The sequence below is a fragment of the Carettochelys insculpta genome, chromosome 1 (assembly GCF_033958435.1).
Source record: "Carettochelys insculpta isolate YL-2023 chromosome 1, ASM3395843v1, whole genome shotgun sequence".
In the NCBI taxonomy this organism is placed as follows: Eukaryota; Metazoa; Chordata; order Testudines; family Carettochelyidae; genus Carettochelys; species Carettochelys insculpta.
In genome coordinates this window covers 64,342,983-64,369,973 of record NC_134137.1, presented here as the reverse complement: position 1 = coordinate 64,369,973, position 26,991 = coordinate 64,342,983, and the positions used below count along the sequence as shown (strand labels likewise).

The following is a 26,991-nucleotide window of genomic DNA, read 5'->3' as shown; positions in this document are numbered from 1 at the left end:
TAATGTTCCTCACAGTTAGTACGATGGTGTAAAAAAGACAAAGTGTTCTGCAGTGAGCACCGTGATGTCCAAGTGGTCCATGACTGGGAACAGTTTGGGAACTGCTGGCCTCCCTCATATTTTATTTATTTATTTTAAAGGACGGGTTTAATCTTGCACAAGTATTGCCTGTTTCTTATGACTGGTTCTCCCAGCATCCATGGCTGACTAATGGCTACAATCCAATTACACATACACCTGCCCAGTCACGCCGCGCAACAAGAGAATGACAACGTGCAGCTGGGTATTTAACTAGCGCCCTTCCTTACACAGCCCCCGTGGGAGAAGGAGCCCCTGGCTCGGGCCGGAGCAGGCGTTGACCAGCACAGGCGGGAAGAAATGGAAGGTCTGGGGCAGGCAGCGGGGCAGAAAGACTTTGGCAGCCAGAGCCGCCCTCGCTGTTGCCCGGGCCCAGCCACTCTCCCCCCGGGAGCTGCCCCGCCCAGCGCCTCCCTCCACTCGGAGCCGGCCGAGGGCGCGAGTCTGCCCCGCTGCTTTCACTCTCTGCAGAAAGAGGAACGCGCGCTGGGGCGGGAGCAGTTCCTCACCTAACCCAGCAGCAGCGCCCGCCGCCTCCCTCCCGGCGCAGCAGGGGCAGCCGGGGCTCAAGTCGCGGGCTCAGGGCAGCGCCCGCCACAGCCCTCTGCGCCCACGTGCTGCCCGCTCGCGCAACCGTCCCCCCCCCCGCCCCTCACACCAGCAACCCGCGACCGGCGCCCCCCTCACCTGTGGCCCCGCCTATGGAGTCAGCAGCCCTGCGACCGCCCTGCCCCGCGCGCGGCTCCGGAGCTTGTGCGCCGCCCGTTTGCAGGGCCGGTAGGAGGCGAGCGGAGTGGGGCGGGGCTACTAGTTGCCGCCACAGACGCCGGCCGGAGAGGCTGGGTGCAGCTGCTGGCACCAGCCCGCTGCGACCCGCTCTGACCTCCGACTGTTCCCGGGGCGGGGCGAAGCTGTCCCCGCCCGCCTGGCCAACAGTGGGAGAGAAAATCCCAGGTCCAAGGCGCCCCCTGGGTCCCCGCTTGCAGGCTGGGCACGTGGCTGACACAGATTGTCTTTTTTTAATTGCTCTGATTTGCCAACCTTGGTTACTCTGTGTGGTTCTCTGTGTCTTAAATATTGAGTCTGTTCTGGTGTGGCTATGGTGTGAAGAAGTGGGTCTGCCCCAGGAGAGCTCATCACCTAGTACATTATTTTGTTAGTCTTTAAAGTGCTATTGGACTGCTTTTTTGTCTTGATAGATTATCCTCGCTAACTGCAGGGCCCCAGCCCCGCCCCGCAAACAGGGTAGATCCACGCTCACACCCTTGTCACAACTCAGCCAGACAACTGGGTTATTAGGGAGCCTGAAACGCAAGTCAGAGTTCTAGGAGTGGCTACAGGACCAACCCCCACTTCTGGTTGGGAAGCACTGGCCATGGGGTCACTAGGGGGACAAAATAAAGATGCATGTTGTATCTCATAATATATGTCAGTTTTCTTTCTGTAATGGCTGTGTAATGTTGTGCTCTGATTATTGGTTTTATTGTACACACATGGATGGATGGATAGTACCAGACACACAGGTCCTTTCCAGCCCTAGGATTCTATGATTGTAGGAAATAAACTTTAATTCTCATAGAGGACTTTTGGTGCTTCCACAATAAAAATGATAGTAACTTCCCAATGGTATCTCTTTTGAAGTAATCAAAAAAAAGCCTAAACCGAAGATCATTTACCTGCAACAAAATAAGAGTGGCTACTCAAACATCTAGTCAAAAGACACACCACATTTAAAATGCATTCATCTGTGTAGTTGTTAGTCTTTAGCCAAGAAGACTATGATATCTGCTAATATGTAAAGTGTCAGTTAATACAAAGATCCATTATTAGTAGCTAGAGGCTTTAGAAAATAATCAGAGCAGACACCTGCTAGCCTGCTCTCAGAATCAGCTTTACTGAAGTGGTGCTGAAATTAAAAAACTACAATTTCTGAGTGCCTCAGTCGATGCTAAAAATAAAGCCAAGAAAAATAGAGCTGTAGTGGTGCTTTAAAAGCTTGCTGACAGTATGTAAAGTGATAGTGTGTAGCTATATATATGTGTGTAAAAGGGAAGGAAACTACGAGCAACACAAGCAGCAGAGAGGACACAGAAGGCAGTGTAAAGTACAGAGGACTACATGGGAGTAGCAAACAGAAGGCTAAAACTAAATTGCATCAGAAAATGTGGGTATTCTGCTTCAGAGAAATAGATGTGATTGCATTTTATGCTCTTAAGGTCGTTAGGGCATGGGGGTTGAGAGTCAGAAAGATAAAGTGGGCTGGGATCTTGTCAGCCTAGTTCAATCCCTGGTTTGGTTGTAAATTTCCTGTGTGGTGTTGGCCCAGTTATGTAATCTACCCTATGCAGAATTGAGATATGTGCTTCTGTGAATAGGGAACTAAGTGTGAATGAAGACAGAAGATGATATACGGCTATCCCTGGTTCCACCACACTTTGTAAGCATGGCCTTGGTTGAGTCAGTTAATGTTTTTCTGCTTTAGTTCCTACAGCTGTAAAATAATCATATTGTCCTACTTCCCAGGCATACTGAAACTCAGTTCGTTCCTGTAAAGTCAGCTGATATGTTGGATTGTATAAATGCAAAGTATCAGTATATCAGAGTAATACAAAGCTAAATGAGGGCAGTGGCATCAGTGGTTTGAGCATTGGCCTCCTAACTTGGGGTTGGGACCTCAATCCTTGAAGGGGCCATTTAGGGATCTGGGACAAATAGATTTAAAAAAGGGGGCAGGGGATGGGACTCCATGACCTCCTGAGGTCCCTTCCAGCTCTATGAGGCACCTGTGTGTATATGTTCAAGACTTCACATCACTCAGTGCTTCTTTCTATTCACTCTACTCTCTTCACTTATAATGCACTAACCTTTGTGTGTGTGTGATGTAGGATGTTCGTCACACGGCACCTTTGAAAAAAAAAAACAGATGAGTCATCCCGCACAACTGATAGAATTGCAAATTTGTCTTTATTTGTGATTCATCTTGGTTCTTTTTTCAAAACCCTTTCCATCTCCATTTTCATGCTCCTTTCCTAAATTCCTGTATCTTCCACAGAACCCTCCTCACGACAACCATCCTCTGGTGACCCAGATAAGGCCTTTCCACTGCCGGCACTGATAGGTATAGTGGACATGTAGGAAAGTGCAAAATAAAACCCTTACTTCATTGACTAACAGAAAGAACAAAACTCATGTTTGTGAAGTGGATGGCAAAGATCAGTCCCCCAGCCACATACTTCAAGTTGCCCAGGTTGTGCTCCAAAAATGTGTCAGAGGAAACCTATTCCACAAGTATTTTCAAAAAATTATAGGGAATAGGGATGTAAAATATGCAGAGATTCCCAACACACCAGCTATGTCTACACTAGCCCCTCCCTTTCTAAAGGGGGATGCTCATAAGACACTTTGGGGTATGCTAATGAGGCACTGCAATGAACATGCAGTGCCTCGTTAGCATAATGGTGGCTGTGGCACTTCCAAGGTGCCACTTTTGATTGTGCACGGCTCATCTACACAGGATCCTTTTCAAAAGGACCCCACACACTTCGAAATCCCTTTATTCCTATTAGCCACTATGCTAATGAGGTACTGCGTATTTATTGCAGCACCTCATTAGCATATCCCAAAGCATCTCATTAGCATCCCCCTTTAGAAAGGGAGGGGCTAGTGTAGACATAACCTCCACGTTGCAGAGGATGGCAACTTCCTTTCCTCCTACTGAGGTCACTGCCAAACTTCCATGGAGGAAAATTCCTGCCCACAGGTGGTGATCAGTTAGATCCTCGGTATGTGAACAAACACCAGCCAGCCGTGCTCCTGAGAGACAGAATGCTCAGTGCAGCCTCAGAGTACTGGCCCACCTATAGGGGTGGGGGGCATGGGACAAGTCAGCCTGAGTTTCTAGTCTGCTGGGTTCGGGGTGCTTCCTTTTAGTTCTACCCAGGTTCTGCCCTCACTTCACCCTTTCCCCCAATTTTCCTCTCCTTACTCCTTCATCCTCACCCCACCTCTTCCCTGCCCAGTTCCACCCCCTCCTCCTAACATGCTGCTCTCTCCAACCTCTCTCCTCCCCTCCCTCACACGCCCCTACCCCCACCCCGCACTTCATGATGCTGCAAAACAGCTGGTCTGCAGCAGGTGGTAGGCAGTGAGAAGAAGGAAGGGGAAAGTGCTGATAGGTGGGCCTGCTGGCAGGCAGGAGACATTGGTGGGAAGGGAGAGGTGATGACAAGGGGCTGGCCAGGGGGTGCTAAGCCACCACACTTTTCACTGAGCGTTCCAGTGCTGGGGCTCCCACAGAGTCAGCATCTACGGATGCTGTTGAAGAACTTAATGGGGTCAGGCCCAGGCTCATTGATGTGCTGGCTGTTTGTTGAGGAGGCCTGAAATAACATTAAAATACACACACAACAACAAACATGCTGGAAAGTACCACCCCTGGACTCGGTGGGAAGGTTACAAGCTGAATTACCCCAAAGAGCTTGCTGGATTAGTAAAAGCAAGCTGGGGTCCAGCTGGAAAAGGGTTCCGTCAGATAAGCCTCAATCTCATAAAGAGCTCTGAAAAGCCTGAAATGAACCATCAGTAAACATTTGCAAAGCCCAGAAAAAGAACACCCCTTTGTACTCTCTTGAAAATGGCACCAGCCAGCTGTGGAGAGCCTTCATCTTCTGGTGGTCCATGTTAAAGCCCTCTAGGCAAAGGATATTTCTCAAAAATTCCATTGACGATTAATCAAAGGTACACTTTTCCAATTTCCTCTGCAGTCTTTCCATTTCATAGTCTTTCCTCATGAATGCAGTAACAGTGTTGCTCAGGTAAATAGTCTCAGAGGGCTAGACATGTTATTCTGTAGCTTCACAACAACAAAAACACTACAAACAGCAACAAGCACAATAAGAACAATATAGCACCTTTAAAGACTAATAATTTTATTTATTAGGTAATGAGCTTTCATGGATAAAACCCACTTCACCAGATTCATCAGAATAAATAAAATTGTTAGTCTTTAAGGTACTATATTGTTGCTCAGGGTTATCTGCGAACAAAAGTAACTCACTGAGATAGATGGCTACATTATGCTCCAGGATGTCTTTAAATACATTGTGCATGAAGTGCTGAAAAGTCACAGGGGCATTGATCAGACCAAATGGCATTACTAAATATTCAAAGTGCCTGTAGTGGGTTCAAAAGCAGTCTTCTCTTTGTCTTCTCCTACATAATGCACACCAGCCTGTAAGCCACCCTGAGGGCTAATTTGCTGAAAAATTCTACCAGTCTGCATATGATCTAGCAATTCCAAGATCAGAGGCAGGAAACACCTGTTTCAGACCATCCCCTGGTTTAGGACCCAACAGTCAATGCAAATGGAAAGGAGCAGAGCCCTGCTGGGGAGACAGATGAGGGCCTTGGCCTGGTTATCCTAGATGTACACCAGAAGGATTATCAGTTTCAGTTCAGATATTGCACATATCCAGCCTCAACAGACCTTCATCATGGGTTGCAGGTTGATGAAGTGGTCATAGTGCCAACGCTGAAGTAGCATGTTTGTGGGCTTTTTTCAAAAATACCCACATAATCCTGAATTTACAAGGAAGATGGGGACACGGGCCTGAGAATGGTTCCATCTGACTGGCTGCTACCCTCTGGGGTCCCTCACAGGTGCTGTGACTTCCAACAGCTGCAGAGGCCTGAGACTAAAGGGTTGGGTCCAGCTATCTGCAGGCAAAGCCTTTGGTAGGGTTCAGAAAGAAAGCTGATCTTTATCTCTTGCCAGGAGATACAAGGGTCCAAATTTAGAGGGGAGTATGGGGAACATACTTGTGGCATCTCGGGGTACTGTTTCCTGTGTCATTAGCCCAGAGTACTTGAGTGAAACAATATCATTTATTGGACCATTGCCTCTTGATGAAAAAGACAAGCATTCAAGCTTACATTGAGATCCGAAGAAGAGCACCTTGTAAAAGCTTCTTTCTTGCAGCACTGAAAGATGGTCCAGTAAAAGGTATTTTTTCAGTCACCTTGACTCTTGAGGGATTTGAATAATGTTACAAATAGAATGTTTCTGCCAGAGTAAGGAAAGAGTGAGATAAGGTTGTTCCAGATTCAATTGTTTGTTTGTGTGCTCAAAATGAATGGAAGTGTTTTCAAAACATGACAAATAAGCCTCCTCCCACAATGAAAGTAGAAGTGATCTATCGTGCCACAGCTTTCAGCAGCCAACTGTTGGTTGAACACAGGGCTTGCAATATTGCTAACACTGGTGGAACTAAATTGTGGTTAATGTCATTTGCAAAATATCCCACCATTACAAAACTTGATTAGCTCAGCCAAGGACATGTCTTCACTTACCGTGGGGATAGGTTGCTGTAAAAGGAGTCAGGGATTCTGGCTTACTCCTCTGTCAGGGGGACAGATATTTAGGCAAGCTGCATATCTAAGTGCTCTAGGAGAAGAAGTTGTCAAGACTATTCCTCACTCTAACAGCACAAGATGGGGGCTCACAAGAGATGTTAAAATTACCTTGCCTCAGTAGGTTTCTGCGTAAGAGTTTCCTAAGGTCACAAATTCCCTGATCTTGGGAGATAGTTGCCACCACCCAAGTAAGAAAACCCCTCTTTTCAACCCAGGAAGACCTGTGGGATATTTCCAAGAGGGGTAATCCCAAACTCTTAGCCTTCTCTTTGGAGAGAGCTTGAAAACAAAGAGAAAGAAAATAAACTGCAATATCAGATAGCTGGCCTTCCAGTCTTAGGCATTCATACACCCAGACCCTTCTCTAGGACACAGGCAGCAAATCATTGCCTTAAAAATGTGATTTATTAATAAAACGTGTGTGTGTGTGTGTGAGATAAAGCATACTTGATTGTTAGATCTTACAGCACAACTAAAAATATGGTAGATTAAAACACAGTGAATTTCTTCTCTAGGATTCAGTTTAAAAGTTGCAGTGCACAGCCTGAGAAGCCCCACACTAACGCCAAAATAAAAAAATAACCTGATCACATCTGATTAAACATTTCCTTTCTACTTACATATCTGTATGCCCAGATTACTTTTGGGGCCTGGTTCAGACTTAAACCATTGCTATGTCTCTCCTCTGGCCACACAAAAGAAAGACTCCCTCAGTAAGTAACTGCTTCAATTCAAAAATCCCCCTCTCTCTTCCCATTGGCTCACCTGGCTGCTTGCCAACAGAGAACCCGATAACTCTGGATTTAACCCTTCACAGGCATTCATTCATGACAGAAGGTGATAACTCTCTTGGAATGCAGAAATAACCGCTGATGAGTATGTGATAGGTAACTCATGCATTCTGAGGGTGACAAGCCAGCATTACTGTCTGCTGCATTATAGTGGGGTGAAGTTTCATCTCCAGAGAACAGAAGTCCACAGAGAGCACACTAAAATAATTGAGTTGCATGTAGGGCCTTCTTGTGCGTAGTAATGTCACAATGGAAGATGAGGATGCTCTACACTTCATTGCATTAAACTGCTTATTATCACATGGATTTCTTAAGCACACTTAATGGATATTATGTGAGAGGCCATATGACTCTTCCCCCACTCTTTTTTACCCTCACGACTTCTTGGAAAGCTTTTATTCCGAGATGAGTCATGAGTCACGTGTCTTATGGTTTGTTATGAAAACACCTTTGCAAAGAAATTATTCTTGAACCAGGTTGTAACTATCCCCAGCAGACACAAGAATAATTAAAGCTCCTGATGTGAAATGGCTGCCAATTGCTTCTATTTCTGTCAAATCATGCCTCTTGATAGTTGTCATTTCCTGATGAAATCTACTTTGTTTTTATCTTGTATACAACACTTGTACAAGTTTATTTAAATTTATTTTGGGGATCCCTTTGTCTTCACTGCAAACTGGTATGCAGCTCTGGTTGGCCAATTGTGCTGATTGCAGCTGAGCAAAATTTAGATGTAGACAGTTCAGCAGCTTTGAAACACGCAATCGTTTGGTTGCTTCTGTATTTCATTTTGAAATAGAAGTTTCTGTACTTAAATATCTCATGTATCCTTCAATAGGAATATGAAAATGTGTTAAGGATATTTCATGAATGTTGTTTTAAAGTATTTCCATTATTCAATTACTGAAATAAGATAAACTAATGTAACTGAGGGCTAACCTGATTTCAGTGCATCTATCTATATTTGGAGGTTGCACCTGTTTAGATTTTTAAAAAACTGGTGCAACTTGTCTGTTACAAATAAGGCCTTGGGCCATTCCTGAAGTCAGAGCCACAATATTCTCAAGCACATGGGTCCACTTTTGTAATTCCAGCTTGAGGATTAGAGCCTGATAATCCTGCCTTCAAAACGTAATGTTTTCCTTTAGATCTGTATTATAAAAATAATGATTTTGTTTTTAATAAATTCAATAGACAGAAACACAGTCAGATGTTCCTGTGTTGATGGAGTCCATATAAATACTTAGAAAGATACAGTATCAGACAAACTTTTAAACTGCCTTAGAAAGCTGTTCTGAGGACTATGAGTTTAAGTTTGTGTTGCAGCTGTATGTTGTACATGCCAAATTATGTAAGGGTTTCCTTTTTGTTTTTTATTGTAAAGTGAAACTTCGTAATACTTCACACTGGGAAATTACCAATTTGCATAAACTGACTGAGATAACCAAAGCTAGGGGACTATAATTGGACATGGAAGATCAACCCCTGCTCTTAACTGAAATTATAAAGTATGGCGAAAGCCAATGGTTATAGATAAAACAAAAAGATGCTTGTTCCCTAGAATCCAGGTGTGAGAGAGGCATTTTTCTACATGGGGAAATTTACTGGCATAATTATACCATAAGAGTTTTACCAATTCAGCTCCATGCATGGATGCTCTTAAACCTGCACCGGAGTTTTTGTGACTTGAGTCCCTGTCTTATTCCCACCGCCTGCAGTCAGGGAGAGCTGTGCCAGACAGGGGGAAAAGGACTGAATTCTTGTGTCCATTTTAACCATTAATCTCTTTTCAGATGTTTTATTTGGCTGAACACCCACACAAGTGCTTCTCCCAAAAAAAGCAGAGCTATTGTCCTCGCCGCACCTACCACATGGGGCTCTAATGCTGATCGCAGTCTCTCTCTGAGTGCTACTGCAGTGCATTCAAGTGTGGCTCAGAAACAGGCAAGAGTAGGTGTGAAGAGGCCAAGGGTGACAACAGAATGTGTAGTTACTCACTAAGACATGTAGGAACTTTTGTTTCATCATCAGCCTCATCAGCATCACCAACAACCATGGGCTCAGCACCCATTGGTGTTTGATGCCTCCCTCCCTATTTCCTTCCATCTTTCCCTATCCAGTGCAGAGCAGCTTAGTTTCTGTAGACTAGCTCCGCACCAGTCTACTATGGGCTTGTCTACACTAGCTCCCTACTTCGAAGGGGGCATGGTAAGTAAGGTGTCGGGAGCTTATTTATGAAGTGCTGCGCTGCATGTGCAGCACTTCATTAAGCTAGTTCTCCCACGCGGCAACTTCGAGTGTTACTCTTTGAGGTGCCAACTCATGTGTAGCTGTGGCTCACCCACCGGTACTTCGAAGTGCCTGGGCAACCTCAAAGTCCCTTTACTCCTCCAAATTTTGAGGAGTGAAGGGACTTTGAAGGAGCGCAGGCACTTCAAAGTACCTGTGACTGACTCGCAGCTACATGCATGCCGGCACTTAGACGTTTCACACTTCGAAGTTGCCGCAGCACTTCATTAGTAATCTCCCGACACCCTAATTACCGTGCCCCCTTCAAAATTCGGGGCTAATCTAGACACAGCCAAAGTGTTCTTTCAAGAGTAAATTGAAAGAATGTGTTGCTCCTTTTGAAATCGCTTGTCCTTTCCCATTTCAGGTAGAGCGCCCCACTTCAAAATCTTCTTTAAAAACAAAACATGTTCAGATGCTCCGCAGGCTCTTTTTTTCAAAGGAGCAGTCCTCAGGGGGCCTGATTTTTCAGTCTCTGGCCTGTTCTTTAGAAAAAGTGGGGGCTGTGTGGACACTCTCTTTTGAAAGAGCAGATCACTCTTTCGACCTGTTTTTTTGTCTGTGGACTCACTCTTTCAAAAGATGTTCTTTCAGAAGAGATCATCCGGAAGAGCTTCTTTTGAAAGATCTCTGTAATGCAGATGTAGCCTTAGGCCGTGTCTACACTAGACAGAACTTCAAAGTGGCCATGCTAATGCCCATTTCAAAGAATACAAATGAGGTGCTGAAATGCGTATTCAGTGCCTCATTAGCATGCCGCCAGCTGCGGCACTTCAAAATTGTCACTTTTCCTTCCTGTGTGGCTCGTTCAGACAGGGGTCCTTTTCGAAAGGACCCCGCTAGGAATAAGGGGATTTTGAAGTTGGTGGCTCATCCAGATGGGGGTCCTTTTCGAAAGGACCCCGCCAACTTCAAAATACCCTTATTCCTAGCATGGTCCTTTCAAAAAGGACCCCTGTCTGAACAAGCCACGCAGGAGCGAAAAGTGGCAATTTCTAAATCTCGGCCTTACCAGTGTGATTAGGATTCAGTATAACTAACTGGAAATTCTGAATTATATTACCTTTCTTATTATATATGTTGTTGAAGGGGCTCATTTCCAAGATTTTGTCTCTGGTTCTCGGAAGGTAGGCTCTGGGGCTTGTCTTGCCATATATAAAAAGCATTGTTTTAGCTATACTAGTATAAAGTGATGCAACCCTCCCTAATATGACTACAGTTATACAAGTACAAATGTACCTAGATGAGGGGTCGTCAACCTGCAGCTCTGGAGCTGCATGTGGCTCTTACAGAAGCCACTTGTGGCTCCAAGCACTGCTGCTGCTGACTCCACTTGCGGCTCTGAGGCGACCGCCACTTAAACAATGCCCACAGTTAAAATGAGCTTTAGTATTTTTTGTTCAAGCAGCGGCAGCCTCCAGAGCCACAAGTGGAGTCAGTGGCATCAGGGAGTCTCAGAAGAGGAAGCCAGCAGCTGCCCACACACCGCACATGGGGGAAGGCAAGTTGAGGAGAGGGGCAGCTGAGCCTGCCCTGCCAGAGCCGCACTGGGAAAGAAAAGGAGGAGGCCGGACAGCTGCCAGCCAGTGGAGGGAGGGCATGAGGGATCTGCCTCCCAGTCATGCAGGACCTGCTGTTCAATGTGAAGGGCTGCTCAAAGCTCCTACCACACTCAAACCAGCACAAATGGGGTTGAACTGCATATCTTGCCACTGTAGTGTCGAGCCCAGGGTGCGCACCTAGCACAGCAGCTCCCTCCCACCTCGGGGCACTGCAGGGTGTCTGCTCCATACCCCGGGGTTTTCAGCTGAAATCAGTCACTTCACTTCTAACAGCCCTTAAAATAAGTATCCAGGTGGCAGGGGGGAGCAGGGAGAGAGAGGCGGTTGTCTCAGGCAGGTATATCCTGGGGGCAGGGGTGGTGGTTTGGGGCTAATGGGGGTTAAGCCTGGAGCTGGAGGCAGTTTGCAGGATGGGGGTAAAGCTTGGGCATGGATTTGGAGGCTGAAGCAGGTAAAGTGTGGAGATGGGGGGAACTTAACTTTCTAACTGATATAACTCTGTGTGTGCATGGTTCTTAAAATAGAGGTGACAAAAATACGGTTTGACGTCATTAACTAAGGACTGTCTCGTATTCACATGCACTGCAGCGCTGCAAGTATTGCTTTTGTAACTGAATTTGAAAAAAATGGCTCTTCTCACTATTTCGGTTGCAGATCCCTGGCCTAGACCATATAGCTTATTCCTATCAAACGAGGAACGAGGTAGAGAGGTATAGCTGTACCTACACTAAGGCTACGTCTACACGTGCACCCAACTTCGAAATAGCTTATTTCGATGTTGCGACATCGAAATAGGCTATTTCGATGAATAACGTCTACACGTCCTCCAGGGCTGGCAACGTCGATGTTCAACTTCGACGTTGCTCAGCCCAACATCGAAATAGGCACAGCGAGGGAACGTCTACACGCCAAAGTAGCACACATCGAAATAAGGGAGCCAGGCACAGCTGCAGACAGGGTCATGGGGCGGACTCAACAGCAAGTCGCTCCCTTAAAGGGCCCCTCCCAGACACACTTTCATTAAACAGTGCAAGATACACAGAGCCAACAACTAGTTGCAGACCCTGTATATGCAGCACGGACCCCCAGCTGCAGCAGCAGCAGCCAGAAGCCCTGGGCTAAGGGCTGCTGCCCACGGTGACCACAGAGCCCCGCAAGGGCTGGAGAGAGAGTATCTCTCAACCCCCCAGCTGATGGCCGCCATGGAGGACCCCGCTATTTCGATGTTGCGGGACGCGGATCGTCTACACGTCCCTACTTCGATGTTGAACGTCGAAGTAGGGCGCTATTCCCATCCCCTCATGGGGTTAGCGACTTCGACGTCTCGCCGCCTAACGTCGATTTCAACTTCGAAATAGCGCCCGACGCGTGTAGACGTGACGGGCGCTATTTCGAAGTTAGTGCCGCTACTTCGAAGTAACGTGCACGTGTAGACGCAGCTTAAGAGTGGTACTGCCATCCACAGGCTCTTCATCCCTGACTTTAACTGACAGCAGAGAACTGTACTTATTTTGGGAGGTGAGTGTCAGGTCCATGAAAACAGCAGCCAGCCCAGCGAGTTGGTGTTTCATGACCTGTGTATCTACACTGCTGAGGTTGGTAGCAGAGAGAACACTGAGGTTGGTGCATAGGTCTTCCCAGCTGATCTTGAGAGTCCTCCTGAGGCACCACTGCTGGAACCACTCCAGGTACAAGAGATGTTATCTGCAGGTTATTCTGTACACCAGTAGGGAAGGGTGGGGATGATGACTGCCTTGTGAACTAAGATCTTGGTGCCCATTTGAAGATGCATGTTGAGCAGTCTTCCAAAGGATGGGCCATCCCAGCAGGTTCTGTGTTCAATTTCCATATCAGTGCTGGATGTTTGGGAGAGGTGGTTGCCAAGGTATGGAAAATGGTCCACATTTTCCAAGGGTTCTTTGCTGGTGGTGATTTGTGGAGTACCAAGAGTAGTTTGTGCAGGTGAAGGCTGGTAAGGTACCTTGATTTTCCTGGTGTTAGATAGGCAGACCCAGGCTGTGATAGGCATTTGCAAAAAGATGTAGTGTGATTTGCAGGTCAGCCGCTGGTTATGTGAAAGTGACACAATTATCTGCATACAGAAGGTCAGTGATGCCAGTTTTCATGATCTCAGGTTTTGTCTGGAGATGTCAGAGATATGATGCTCAATCCAGAGTCCATCAGGAAGGCAGCCACAGATCAGAATCAGGATCACAGCAAAGTAAATGGAGAAGAGCGTGGGAGCGATGACACCGCCCTGCTTGGTACCAGTGTGAATGGTGAATGGTTCAGTCCTGAGCCATTCCACTGCATGGTGGTAGACATCCCATCATGGAGTAATCGAATGATGGAAATTAATTTCTGTGGACAACACCACACTGTGCACAGGGCGTCACAAATGATAGAGTCAAAGGCCTTGGTTGAATCGGCGAATGCCATGAACAGTTCCTGGTGTCAGAGCTGTCCTGTACATAGGATGGTTTAGAGTAGTCACCACAGGCACAGCACTTTGGGGGGGGGTCCTGTGGATGGAATGCCCCCCCAATACTGAGCTTAGCCCATGGGGCCCAGGGTGGCTGTGATGGGGATTATCTGGGAGGGCCTGGGGCCAGTGGGAGGGGATAGCCCCCCACCCCACCTCTCATGGCATCAGGAGCCATGAGAAGTGGTGCAATGTACCCAGCAGCCTACTCCAAGCTCTGCCATCTCCCAGCCAGGTCACTCCACTGCAGTGGCAGGAAGTGGCATGCTCCATCCCTGGCCCAGCCCTCTCCCCCAGTGTTGCTTTCTGCATGTGTCCTGTAGCTGTCATGCCACGAAGATCTCGTCAGTTGTGCCTCAGGATGGCCTGATTTGGGGAGGAGTCCCTCCGCAAAGGGGAGACAGCAATTTAGTAGGATAAGGGCAAAGGTCTTGCCAGTGATGGAAGGAAGGGCAATGCCTGCGTAGTTCCTACTCAAAGATTTTCCCTATTTCTTGCATACTGCAACCATGTTGACGTTCTTAAAGTCAGGTGGAATTTCTTCGCAGGTCTAGATTTTGTCAAGGAGTTGGCAAAGTTTGTGTTGAAACATTGTTCTACCAGCTTTACAAACCCCACGTGGAGTGCCGTCTGGACCTGGTTCCTTGTGACGTTTATGTGTGTGCAGCGTCATGCTGGACTTCCTTCAAAGATGGGGAATCAGCGAGGTAGTCCATTGCTTAGCATTGTGGAATAAACTCAATGGTGTTCTCAGAGACCATTAATTCATGGTTTAGCAGTCTCTCAAAGCACTCCTTTCAGTGTTGTTTTATGGCCGTATTGTCCACGAGGAGGGTGGAGCCATCTGGAAAAGTAAGGGGGTTGGGCCTTTGGAGTTTGGCCAAAATATAGCTTTCCTTGGTTGAAAGAAGTTTCTCACATCATTGTGGTATACAAAAAACTCTATCTCAGGGGCTTCTCTTGCCACTTATTTTTGATGTTATGTAGCCTCCTTTAGACTTGGACTTCCAGCAGGTGATAAGCCTCATAGTTTGGAGGAATTATTTTGCCAGTTACACCCTGTCACAATGGGGTTTCAGCCAACTTTGGGGTCCTGATCCACAGTCTGAGAACTGCTGCATGGGAAGATCATCCTGCCATCCTTGTTTTATATTTAACATTTGTTTTATATTTAACATCCCTGTTTGATTTTTAACATTTTTAAGTATCAGACTGAATGTTCCTTATCATCACCAACCCCATCTTATCTCTCCCTCTCCATCACTTTCCAGTCCTGTTGTGACTTCCCCTGTACTTACTGTTTCTGCAACACAGTTGTCATGCCCTTATTTGAACACAGCTAAGTTTATACAGAAAGAATATACCCAGCAAAGAAAGATAAGAATTATCTGTGCAGGGCAAGACGAGATGTTGTTGGGAGGGAGGGATTGATTATTTAGTTTTTGTTTGCCAAAGAATTTCTCGAAACTCCGGAGAGCCCTAGACATGAGTTACAGCCTGCAGGAAGTAGCATTGGTTGAGAACAGTTGGATGTGTTACCATGATAACAGAAGCAGCCCCTTGAAAGTGGTCTGTGTGCCCCAGCCATCCAAGGACAGTACAGTTAACCTCCACTATAATGAACTAATATGGGGGGAAAGTTGTCCGTTATTCCCAAAAGTCCGTTATATGCAAGGGTTTACTGCCCACCCACCTCTGCCAAACTCCCTCCACCCCAAATAAAATCCTGCCACTCACCAGAGCCATCACCAATGAAGGAGCTTCTGGACCCCATCACACAGCTGGAGGCACCCGGCTGTGCAGCTGGAGCTGTCTCTTCACATACAGCTGGCCGGAGCTGACTCGCCGCACACGGCTGGAGGTGCTGTGTGGCTGGGGCTACCTTACTGTGCATGGCTGGAAATGCCCCACCACACAGCCAGAGCTGCATTGCTGCGCGTGGCTGGAGGCACCACCACATAGCCTGGAGGAGCCGCCGCCACACACGCATGGTGGCTCCGGTGAAGGAGGTGGCAGCTCCTCCAGGCTGCACCAGCAGTAAGTCTTTTCACTTTTTTTAAGGGGGAGTGATTTTATGGAACCTAGCAGACTTCAAGAACTACAGGGGGATGTCCATTGTTCCCGAAGTCTGCTCAATCGGGGTCCGTAAAATTGAGGGTTTACTGTAGTTCAAAAACTATCAAGCTTCCTGAACTGCAACAGAGGGGATGGAAACTGTCAATAGGCGTAAGGCAAAGATATTTACCCAACTTCCATGTTTTCTTTTACCTGTGAACTCATGGCTTTTTTTAGACTCAAAACAGGCTTCCTTTTTCACACGGCCCAGGGGCAATTCTCCTCTCAGTGATGCCAGGGGGAGAGTTCTTTATATGAACAGCAAGAGCAAAGGCCAAATTTGTTCTTTTACTTCAGACATTTGCTTAGAGTTACATCCTCTTTTGCCCTTTCCTCTTTGCATTTTCCGTTCTCTGTGTCAATTGCTACTTGTTTGCTTCCCTTGAAAATATTTTGTTTGTCTTTTGAAAAACTAATAAAATAGGTGAACATACAAAAAGTCTTCCCTGACTTTATGGAATTGGAGCCATAGGTTAGGAGCCAAGATTTATTAAATCTTGAAATGGAAACGAAATTGCCCCATTTGCCACATCACAAAATGGCTTAGGAGGCCACAGCTGAAAAACTATCTGGCAGCACCAGATGTGGACAAGATTTTGAGTTGCTCATGTAAATGCATATTGGTGAATTGGTCACAGAAACACTGGATTTCAGGGATAAAACCAAGGCACATTTTCTATAAGCTAGTCTAAAATAAAATAAATATTCAAAATAAAGATCTAATCCCCAGGATCGATCTTGTTAAGTGTGTGAGACACAGCATGTATTTTTCACACAAGTTGGCAGAATCTACAATACAAAAATAACTTTATAGTTGCTTACTTTGAAGTACAACTTAGAAGTGAGCAACTTTGAAACTGAGTGTCTACACACACCCTACTTCGAAGTTAAACTTTGAAGTAGGGCACTACTCCATTCCCAGGAATGGAGTAAAGACTTCGAAGTTGGGCTCCCTACATTGAAGTTGACTTCAAAGTAAGGGAAAACATCTCTGTAGACTCTCAGCTGGCTACTTCAAAGTAGTGCCTAACTTCAAAGTTAATTTCGAAGTTAGTTCCTAGTGTAGACACACCCATTGAGGTGTAAGTATTTTAGGGCTAAATTCCAGTCTGAATAATTACTTTATAGGACCTCCTAATATCTCCTTCCCCCACCCCATTCTTATCATACTGTGGCTAAGATAGTCTTTATTTCCTGCTCTGATCTTTTGTGCAGTACTGCTATGTGTTGCAAAATGACTGACTCGTTCCACTACAAAGTTGACAGCATTTCACTGGATGGGGAAGCGATCCATTTTACAAAATATATCTTGTAAAGTCCTTTGGCTGATAGGTATTACATATGTCGCCTAAATTACTCTAGTTTTAAGGCTGAGCATGAAAGAAGGCAGTCACAAGCAATAAATATTTATATAACTGCTCCTTCTGAGATGGAAAATAACACTTTTCCAAGGACATAAAAGGTTGTTAAAAGGAGGAGAGAGAAAAAATATTCTCCTTAACCTCTGAGGATAGGACCAGAAGCTATGGGCTTAAACCACAGCAAAGGAGGTTTAGGTTGGACATTAGGAAAAATTTTCTAAATGTCAGGGTGGTTAAACACTGGCATAAATTGCTTTGGGAGGTTGTGGAATCTCCATCACCGGAGATTCTTAAGAGAAGATTAGACAAACATCTGTCAGGGATGGTCTACATAATGCTTAGTCGTGCCACGAGTGCAGGGGACTGAACTAGATGAACTCCCAAGGGCCATTCCAGGGTTACGATTCCATGATTAAGGAGGCATTAGGGAGTAGAAAATACACCTATTTTACATTGGAAGTAGCAGCAGGATGCTTGATAAAAGAAAAACTGGAGGATTTACTGAGCTGATAACGAAAGTTTACAGAGGGTCGTAGGAACGGAGAAGTTGGCCTTTGAACATTCCAAACAACCAGACAATAATTTTAAGGCATGACTTCCATTTATTGCATGTTTGCACAAACAAAGGCTAGGCCTCCAAGGGCTCAGTCGGTTAGTGTGGCTTCCTTTCCTGTTTTTGACAAGACTCTGATGGTACTGGGCAGCTGACTCCACGTGCTCTTCTGAACTGGTGACACCAAACATGGGGAATCTCCTGAGATTAGAAAGGGAACTGGGTTCAGAGTCTTACTTAAGAGATTTACTGACTTAACTAGAAGACAGATGGAGGAAAGAAAAGCCCTAAGGGTCAGAAAGAACATATCACTCGTGGACTGAGGTTGTAGTAGCTGCAGATAAAACTGTCTGGCCTCCATGTGACTAGCCTGACAATGTTACACTGGGGGTAAGAAATCATAAAAAATGACATCCCCAAACTAATTTGGAGCTTTTCATTGAAATGTGGGTAAGATATTGAATCTTTCTACAGAGGGCCAGTGTGAAGGGTTGTGGTTAGCAATAGCTATGATTGCAGTCTTGCCTGTCTCAATATTAGGGGATAAAACATCTTCTAAGAGTGCTGAAAAATTAGAGGTAATTTTCTTAATTACCCAGAATTACTCTCTCTGGCACAAGGGTAAGCCTGTTCTCATATTGCATTTCTCAAGCATGTTCTGAACAGATTGGCTGAGGTAAGCATGACCAGTCAGTGGTAAGGTGTGTGGTAAAATACCCTCTATACCAGTTGTGACAGCTGTACTTATTCCACAACTATTCCATTGATTTGTTCAATGTGAGTTGAAGGGGACTCCACTCTCAAGCCACTTTTAGCTATCATCCCTTCTACACATTTCCTGAAGTTTGAAAGAAGTACCTCCAATTTAAACCAGAAGCTACAACAGCATTCTTATTTGAAAATCTTTACGTGGTAGTTAGCTAAATGAACCTTCTGTGTTTAGTAAAATTTGTGCAATTTGACTTGATTACTTTGTAACCTGTATGGACTAGAACTTGGTTTTATTTATCATCTCTTGTACCAAAGGTGTATCAGGTTGCTAAAAGAGGGTGGAAATGGTTTCAAAACCTGTCATTGGATAGTAATTTCCACTTGAACAGGCATCAGAGAATAGCTAAACAGTGGTTCCCAACCTGGGGTCCGCAGAACTCTAGGAGTCCATGAGGGTATTGCAGAAGGAAAAAATAAGATAAAAATGATCACAGAAAATAAGTTTTGAATAAATTGCAAAGTTACAATTATTATTTTTAATTAAATATCTTCCAATAGTGTTATTAAGTACTGTCTGAAAATCTATGTTGTAGTTTCCTTTTTCATTTAATGAAGTATACATTGCAGCTAGAATTGGCTTTGAAGGGGGTTGGTGAATGGTTTAGGAAGGTGATTGGGGGGTCCACACTCGTGAGAAGGCTGGGAACCATTGGTTTAGGATACTTAGGTAAAGGCATGACACTGGATTTATGGTGGCAACTGTGATGTCCAAGGAAGAAAAAGGTAGTGCATCTTTAAAAGATGTTAGTGATCACTGAAATATGCATACCCAGAAATAAACACCCTTTTTCCTCAAAGCTGATGGAGTGGAGGAGAAAAACTGGAAGGTTGCTGCGGATAGTACACTCGTGGTGGATAAGGATATAGGAATACAATGACACGATTGTTTATATCACAAAAAAACCCTATTTCGCGGGGCACTATTTTCAAATCTGAAGAAGTGGGTCTGCCTCTCGAAAGTTCATCCCTTACTAAATGATTTTGTTAGTCTTTAAAGGGCTACATGACTGCTTGGTTGTTTTGTGAAGATACAGACTAACACGGCTACTGCTCTGTGACTATCTCACAAAGTGAGAGTTAACAATGAACAAAGAAAATGTAATCTTTTCTGCCTTCTAAACTTCTATTACTATTTATGTTGGTGTAACCTGTATAATGGCAGGTTCAAATGTTCAGAACATGCTGCATACAATGCCATTTTCAGTGCATTACAAGTCAACATACAATTTTCTGAGTTTTCACTTTATTACAGTTGTCCATCAGAGGGAGCCAGACTCCACTGACACTGCAGGTACACAATAAAGTGTAATAGGGTTGTGTCACTGTGACTCTCAGAGCTAGTGGAATGTAAATCACATTCATTCCCTCAAAAAGTAAGTGACCAAAGAATCAGTGTATCCAGCTCACTTTAAAAGTGTAAGTCCTGTCTTTCTCCAGACACTGCGAGAGTAACTAGTATAAAGTAACAGCAACGATGGGTCCTGTGGCACCTCATAGACTAACAGAAAAGTTTTGAGCATGAGCTTTCGTGAGCAAAGACTCACTTCATCAGATGCTGGTCTTGGAAATCTGCAGGGTCAGGTATAAATAAGCCAGAGCAAGGGTGGGGATAACAAGGTTAGCTCAGTCAGCAAGGGTGAGGCTTACTACCAGCAGTTGATCTGGAGGTGTGAACACCAAGGGAGGGGAAGCTGCTTCTGTATTTAGCCAGCCATTCGCAGTCTTTGTTTAAGCCTGAGCTGAGGGCGTCCAATTTGCAGATGAATTGTAGCTCAGAAATTTCTCTTTGGAGTCTGGTCCTGAAATTTCTTTGCTGAGGATAGCTACTTTTAAGTCTGCTACTGTGTGGCCTGGGAGATTGAAGTGCTCTCCTACGGGTTTTTGTATATTGCCATTTCTGATGTCTGATTTGTGTGCGTTTATTCTTTTAGGTAGAGACTGTCCAGTTTGTCCGATGTATATAGCAGAGGGGCATTGCTGGCATATGATGTCATAAATTATATTGGTAGATGTGCAGTTGAATGAACCCACAATGGTGTGGCTGATCTGGTTAGGTCCTGTAATGGTGTTGCTGGTGTAGATATGTGGGCAGAGCTGGCAACGAGGTTTGTTGCATGGATGGGTCCCTGAGTTAGAGTGACTGTGGTGTGGTGTATAGTTGCTGGTTAGGATTTGCTTCAGGTTGGCAGGTTGTCTGTGGGCAAGGACTGGTCTGCCTCCCAAGGCCTGTGAAAGTGGGGGATCATTATCGAGGATGGGTTGTAAATCCCTGATAATGCGCTGTAGAGGTTTTAGCTGAGGACTGTAGGTGATGGCTAGTGGTGTTCTGTTGGTTTCTCTCTTGGGCTTGTCCTGTAGTAAGAGGCTTCGTGGCACACGTCTGGCTCTGTTGATCTCTTTTTTCACTTCCTCAGGTGGGTATTTCAGTTTCAAGAATGCTTGGTAGAGATCCTGTAGGTGTTTGTCTCTGTCAGAGGGGTTGGAGCAAATGCGGTTATATCTTAGCGCTTGGCTGCAGACAATGGATCATGTGGTGTGTCTGGGATGGAAGCTGAAGGCATGAAGGTAGGCGTAGCGGTCAGTGGGTTTACGGTACAGGGTGGTATTGATGTGGCCATCATGTATTAGCACCGTGGTGTCCAGGAAGTGGATCTCCTATGTGGACTGTTCCAGGCCGAGGTTGATGTTGGGGTGAAAGCTGTTGAAGTCCCAGTGGAATTCCTCCAGAGTCTCCTTCCCATGGGTCCAGATGATGAAGATGTCATCAATGTAGCGTAAGTAGAGACGGGGTGTTAGTGGACGAGAGCTAATGAAGCGCTGTTCCAGGTCAGCCATGAAAATACTGGCATATTGAGGGGCCATGCGGGTACCCATAGCTGTGCCGCTGATTTGAAGGTATATATCGTTGCCAAATCTGAAATAGTTGTGTGTGAGAATAAAGTTACAGAGCTCATCCATCAGATGTGCTGTAGCAGCACCAGGGATACTGTTCCAGACAGCATTTATTCCACCTTTGTGTGGGATGTTGGTATGGAGAGCCTCTACATCCATGGTGGCTAGGATAGTGTTTTCTGGTAGGTCATCAATGTATGGCAGTTTTCTCAGGAAGTCAGTGGTGTCTCGGAGATAGCTGGGAGTGCTGGTGGCATAGGGTCTGAGGAGAGAGTCCACATAACCAGACAGTCCTTCAGTGAGAGTGCCAATGCCCGAGACGATGGGGCGTCCAGGATTTCCAGGTTTGTGGATCTTGGGTAGTAGGTAGAATAGCCCCGGACGGGGCTGCAGAGGTGTGTTGGTATAAATCTGTTCTTGTGCTTGTGCAGGGAGTGTCCTGAGCAGATGGTGTAGTTTCTTAGTGTATTCCTCGGTGGGATCTGAGGAAAGTAGCCTGTAAAATTTGGTATTGGAGAGTTGTCTGGAAGCCTCCTTCTGGTAGTCAGACCTGTTCATGATGACAGTGGCTCCTCCTTTATCTGCATCTTAGTATAAAGTAAGTACATGGAAGTGGACAAGGTATTTTGTGGTGGGACGAAAATGCTGGCATACGCTAGAAGGCACTGAAAACTGATTCCAAGTCAGAACTTAAAGACCTTTTCATGCTGCTGCAAATCCAGTGGACCCTGCTCACTCCAACAGCCCTCCACCCAGGTCAAATTATGCAACTTGCCTAGCACCAGAGACTTGGATGAGAGTGTTGTTGGTTCAATCTCTGTACTTCTAAACTGCCTGTTGATGTCAGGGTCAGCTACTGAACATCTGAAAATCAAATGAAGTTCATACAGACACTCTGACTTTGTCTGAATAAACTATGACCATATAGATAATTCCTGCAACCACTGTTATGTATTTGCAACAAATCTTGTCAAAAATATGGCATGTGAGATATCTAAGAAAACATTAAGGTTTGCTTCTTATAATTATGCTATTTATTTGCATAGATCACTTTTTTAAATTTGAAGCTCAGAGTGACCCGCTCAAAGTTAAAGAGTAACTAAATATTTAGCCACAAGCTGAAAGTTTGTGCCTCTCCATTTTCTGTAAGACAGGGGTAATACTCCCCTACCTGAGAGGGGAGCATGGAGGATGAAATCCACCTTATGTGCGTGAGGCACTCTGATGGGGTTCACAGATCCCACTTTGAAGAGCAATGCATGGGGCAATACTGGACCAGGAAGGCCCCGCCCCTCAGCAGACACTGCCAGCCAAGGGATGCACCAGTGAAAATTGACTTTAAATGGGCACAAGTAGCCCAGGAATAAGGGGAAGAAAGTCACAGGCTGTGCTAGGAAATGAGGGTGATGCCTAGAAGCTGTCGGAAAAGCACTGGTACTATCCGTGAGGCCAATGATCTGTTTTACTTCCCCCCCCTCTTTTTTAATTTATTTTATTTTATTTTATTTTATTGGGAATTGGAAACCCTAGAGATGCCCTGAAGGAAGGGATGTTGTCCCCTGGCAAGCTACACTGATACTGTTAAGTCTATGACTGTGCCCCTGCTGGGGGAGCCACAACCCAGGAGGAAGTGGTCCACCGTGTGGAGTGCATCTTGGGGCAGACCAGTGGGTGGTCTGGGCCCTGAGCAGGGAGCTAGTGGAGTGAGAGGGCCTGGGTTCTCCTCTCCTCTGTTGTGAGAGTGCCCTGGGCTGCTACAGGTACTGCTCAGCTATTGCAGTGAGGGGGCCATGCTATTATTTGGGAGATAAACGTAGTAACAAGAGAGGCTTTGAAGCTGTGTGAAAACGATGTGTATATATTTTCAGGGTGGCACCCAAGGGAGAACAGCACAACCTTCCCCTGCCCTCTGCCAAATGGCCATGGGAGTGACGGGCCATGCCTCAGCCCCAGGTCCTGCACGCAGACTGCCAACTCGTTATGTATACACCAGGCTCTTCGCTCAGAGCTACGGCAGGGTCTGCGCTACGATCTTCAGCCTAGTTTGACGATGGCTATTGAAAATTTGACTGTCACCCACCCTAGCTAACACTGAACTCTGTTGAAGGCTCATCATCGCTTTTCCTTGTAACAAGTCATGTCAGTCCCTTTTAGATGGTATATTGGATCCTGGCTAAGGACTGGCCACCCAGGCTGGGAGAAGGACTGTGGGGAGAAAACTTCTTTGAACAAAAGACAAGATTGTTAAGTTAGGTTTTTAGTGTAGGGGCTTTTCTACGCTGAGTGGAAGATCAAGGCTGCCGCGGTTGATCTGCTAGGGCAGGAATGGGATAAACTGAGCCCTGAGGTGTCCACATTGCCCATGGCATTCCTGTCATGAGGAGTAAGAGAAATCAATGGGAGAGGTTCTCCCATTGATCTCCCGCTGTGGGGCCATGCCAGAAATTCGACGTAAGGTACGCCAACTCCATCTGCACAATTCTCATAGCTGGACTGACATATCTTAGGTCAAATTTCTGCTGTAGTGTAGACCAGCCCTTAGAAACAGGTGTTTGCTTTCGTCGCTTTCTGTTTCGATCTCATTTTTATCCACTTGGGGTCACTTAAATATTTGTTCTGTGTTAATAAACTTATGCTTGTCACACAACCATCTTAGTGCAGGATTTCATACTGATGAGTCAAGCTAATGGGCTGGTGTCGTGAATTGCTTCTTCACAGGACTAGCAAGCTCTCGTGGAATGTTCCATTGAGAGGTACTGGATGCTACAAGGGAGAAAGTTGTGGGGAATCTTGGGGCTGTTGGTGTCGCCCCAGACAGAGGAGCCAGATTAGTGGAAAACAGGATAAAGCTCTTTGTCTTGTGACCTTGCTGCAGGTGTCAGGTCTCTGAATACAGCACAGAGGTCCCAGGGTTACCCAGGGCAGGTGGTGACACAACCCCTTTATAGGCAGGAATGAACCCCAAAGCCAGCCTGTGACAAGGTGTATCAACACCAAACTGAGTTAGAGCAGGCTACTGTGGCTCACCAGGCCATGTAGGTGCTCCCGCCTACGGCCTTGCTGGGCATGCTCCAGCTGGAGGCATGCTGTAAAGGCCGGTGGAGGTAGTCAAATGGGGTTGGCTACCCGCAGGGAAGGAGGTGCCTGTGGATCTCCAGTGAATTGACTGCAGACCAGATCATAGAGGCTAGTCAGCTGGGGTTGATTGTGAAGCCCCAAGCTGGAAAGGAATGCTGCAGAGACAGCCAGGAAGGCAGGTAGGAAGCAGCCCAGGGAAGGGAATGCGCTCCAGTAACTTGGCATATTTCAGTTGGAATCCCTGCCAAGCCAGTGGTGGACCACCCCACTGCTGGCAGGGGCTGGAGCTGGGGCCTGGCGGAGCAGGGAGGGCCCAGGCCCCTTGTGCTCCCCTCCCAAGCTGCGACCAATAGGGTCTGCCCTGTGAGAGGGGCCATGCTGTATTGACTCAGGCCACTAGGCCACGGTGTCCTACAGAGAGTGCTCGGCATTGACTCTAGCTGCTGGCTTAAACTGCCCTGTAACAAAGGGGGCTGTGAATAAACCACCCCGGAGAGTGCCAAACACTAGCATGGTATTGCATTAAGGAGAAAAGTTACTCAAGACCTGTCTTTCTTTTGCTGCCTCTTTCTGCTGCTGCACTGTCTCTACATGCTCCAGCTACCCCAGCTTTCAACAATGCCAATGAGCTGTATGGAAGTGAATCGAGACCAGTAGGGCCAAAAGCCAACATGAATCCTGAAGCTGTGTACTCGACTAACAATGGTCGGCTCTGTGCATCACAAATCTTTCCAGTGGCAATGGGAGCAGCCAGGGCTTAGACCTTTTGAAAATCAGGACAATTATTCTGTTATATAACTACAGCCGTGTCTACACGTGCACGCTACTTCGAAGTAGCGGCACTAACTTCGAAATAGCGCCTGTCAGGCTACACGCGTCGGGCGCTCTTTCGAAGTTAACTTCGACGTTAGGCGGCAAGACGTCAAAGTCGCTAACCCCATGAGGGGATAAGAATAGCGCCCTACTTCGACGTTCAACGTCGAAGTAGGGACCGTGTAGTCGTTGTGCGTCCCGCAACATCGAAATTGCCGGGTCCTCCGTGGCGGCCATCAGCTGGGGGGTTGAGAGATGCTCTCTCCAGCCCCTCAGCTCAATAGTGGCCACATGGAGGGGCCCCTTAAAGGTCCCCTCCCCCTCCCTTCCTGTGCAGGAAGCTGAGGGAACGTGCAGGCGGCAGCCCAGACACGCGGCCAGCCTGCACGTCCCTCAGCCACCCACCCAGCTGCGATGGCTGCCCGGCAGCCCCCCCAGCGCCCCCAGGGGACCCCCCCCCAAGGGGAGCCAGGGCAGCCAGCCCAGCCAGAAGGGCAGCCAGGCTGGCAAGCGGCAGCGGGGCCCTTCCTGGACGGAGGCCGAGCTGCGGGACTTGCTGGGGCTCTGGAGCGAGGAGGAGGTGCTCCAGGTAATGGGGAGCAAGAGGCAGAACGCGGATGCGTTCGCTCAGCTGGCCGACGGCCTAGCTGCCCGGGGTCACCCTGCCCGCACTCCTGATCACGTCAGGAGTAAGGTGAAGGAGCTGCGGCAGGGTTACTCCCAGGCCCGGGATGCGGCCAGCCAATCTGGGGCCGCCCCCGTCACTTGCCCCTTTTACAGGGAGCTCAGGGACATCCTGGGCCCCCGGCACACCTCCTCCCCTCCGGCCACCCTTGATACCTTGGCTGACGAGCCCCAGCAGGCCCTGCAGCCGGAGTCCGCCCTGGAGGTAAGCCCCGCACCCCGGGGGCCCCCCCCAGAGCCCACCCCCGGGACATCGCGGCAGGAGGAGGAGGAGGAGGAGAAGGGGGGCTCCTCCTCTGCAGAATCCGGGCTGCAGATCCTCCTCCTGCCATCCCGGAGCAGCAGCCGGGCCTCCGCCCCCCAGGGATCTCCGGACCATGGGAGCGGACCGACAGGTATGTACCCCCCTCTGGTGTACACCCCTGGGCTTGAGGGGCAGGGGGTAATAGATATGTGTCCAGGGCCCCACACATGCTCACATGGCCATGGCCCCAAGGACAGCAGGGCCATGGCCCTCACAGCAGTGCATCAGCCCCTGCCCCCCCCGGCACCCCGCACGACAGTGCCATGACCCATCCCCGGGGCAGGGGGGAGCGGAACCTCGAGGGGCCCCCGGGAGGAGGGGGTGGGACACCCCGCAGCAGCAGCAGCAGCAACAGCAGCAGCAGCAGCAGCAGCATGTGATGGAGTGGGGGGAGTGCAAAAGGGAGACTCAGGCTACATATGAGCAACAAGAGCCGAATAGCTCCCGGGGCAAAGGATGATCCTGGGGCTACAGCTGGCAGGTGACACCTCTGCCCTGAACAAAGAGGAGGGAGGAGCCGAGCTGGCTTGGAATTGGGGGGGGAGGGTGGGGGCCACAGGTAGAGGCTAGGGGAAGGGAGAGCTGGAAGGCAGCCAGGCTGAGGAGGGGGAAAGCTGCATCCCAGAGGGGCCCCCCTTGGGGTCTTCTCCCCAGGACGGGTTGGAAGGACTGTCTCTTCCGACAGCTGGTGCTGTCACTCCTGGGAGAAACTGGGCATCTGTGGCCTAAGAAACCTCTCCTGCTGTCAGACCCTGCGGGGTGAAGTGAGAGTCGCTCCCACCAGGGGACGGGGTGCAGGGCAGGGGG

General features: G+C 47.4%; 1 protein-coding gene across 1 annotated transcript in view; it reads right to left on the bottom strand.

Moving 5' to 3' along the window:
* RUBCNL (rubicon like autophagy enhancer) overlaps positions 1-26,991 on the bottom strand; it is an 81,218-nt gene that overhangs the window by 42,595 nt on the left and 11,632 nt on the right. The window contains exon 2 of the mRNA XM_074984390.1: positions 766-1,218. Coding sequence (XP_074840491.1) covers positions 766-1,218 — 453 coding nt within the window. The remainder of the gene's footprint in view (positions 1-765; positions 1,219-26,991) is intronic.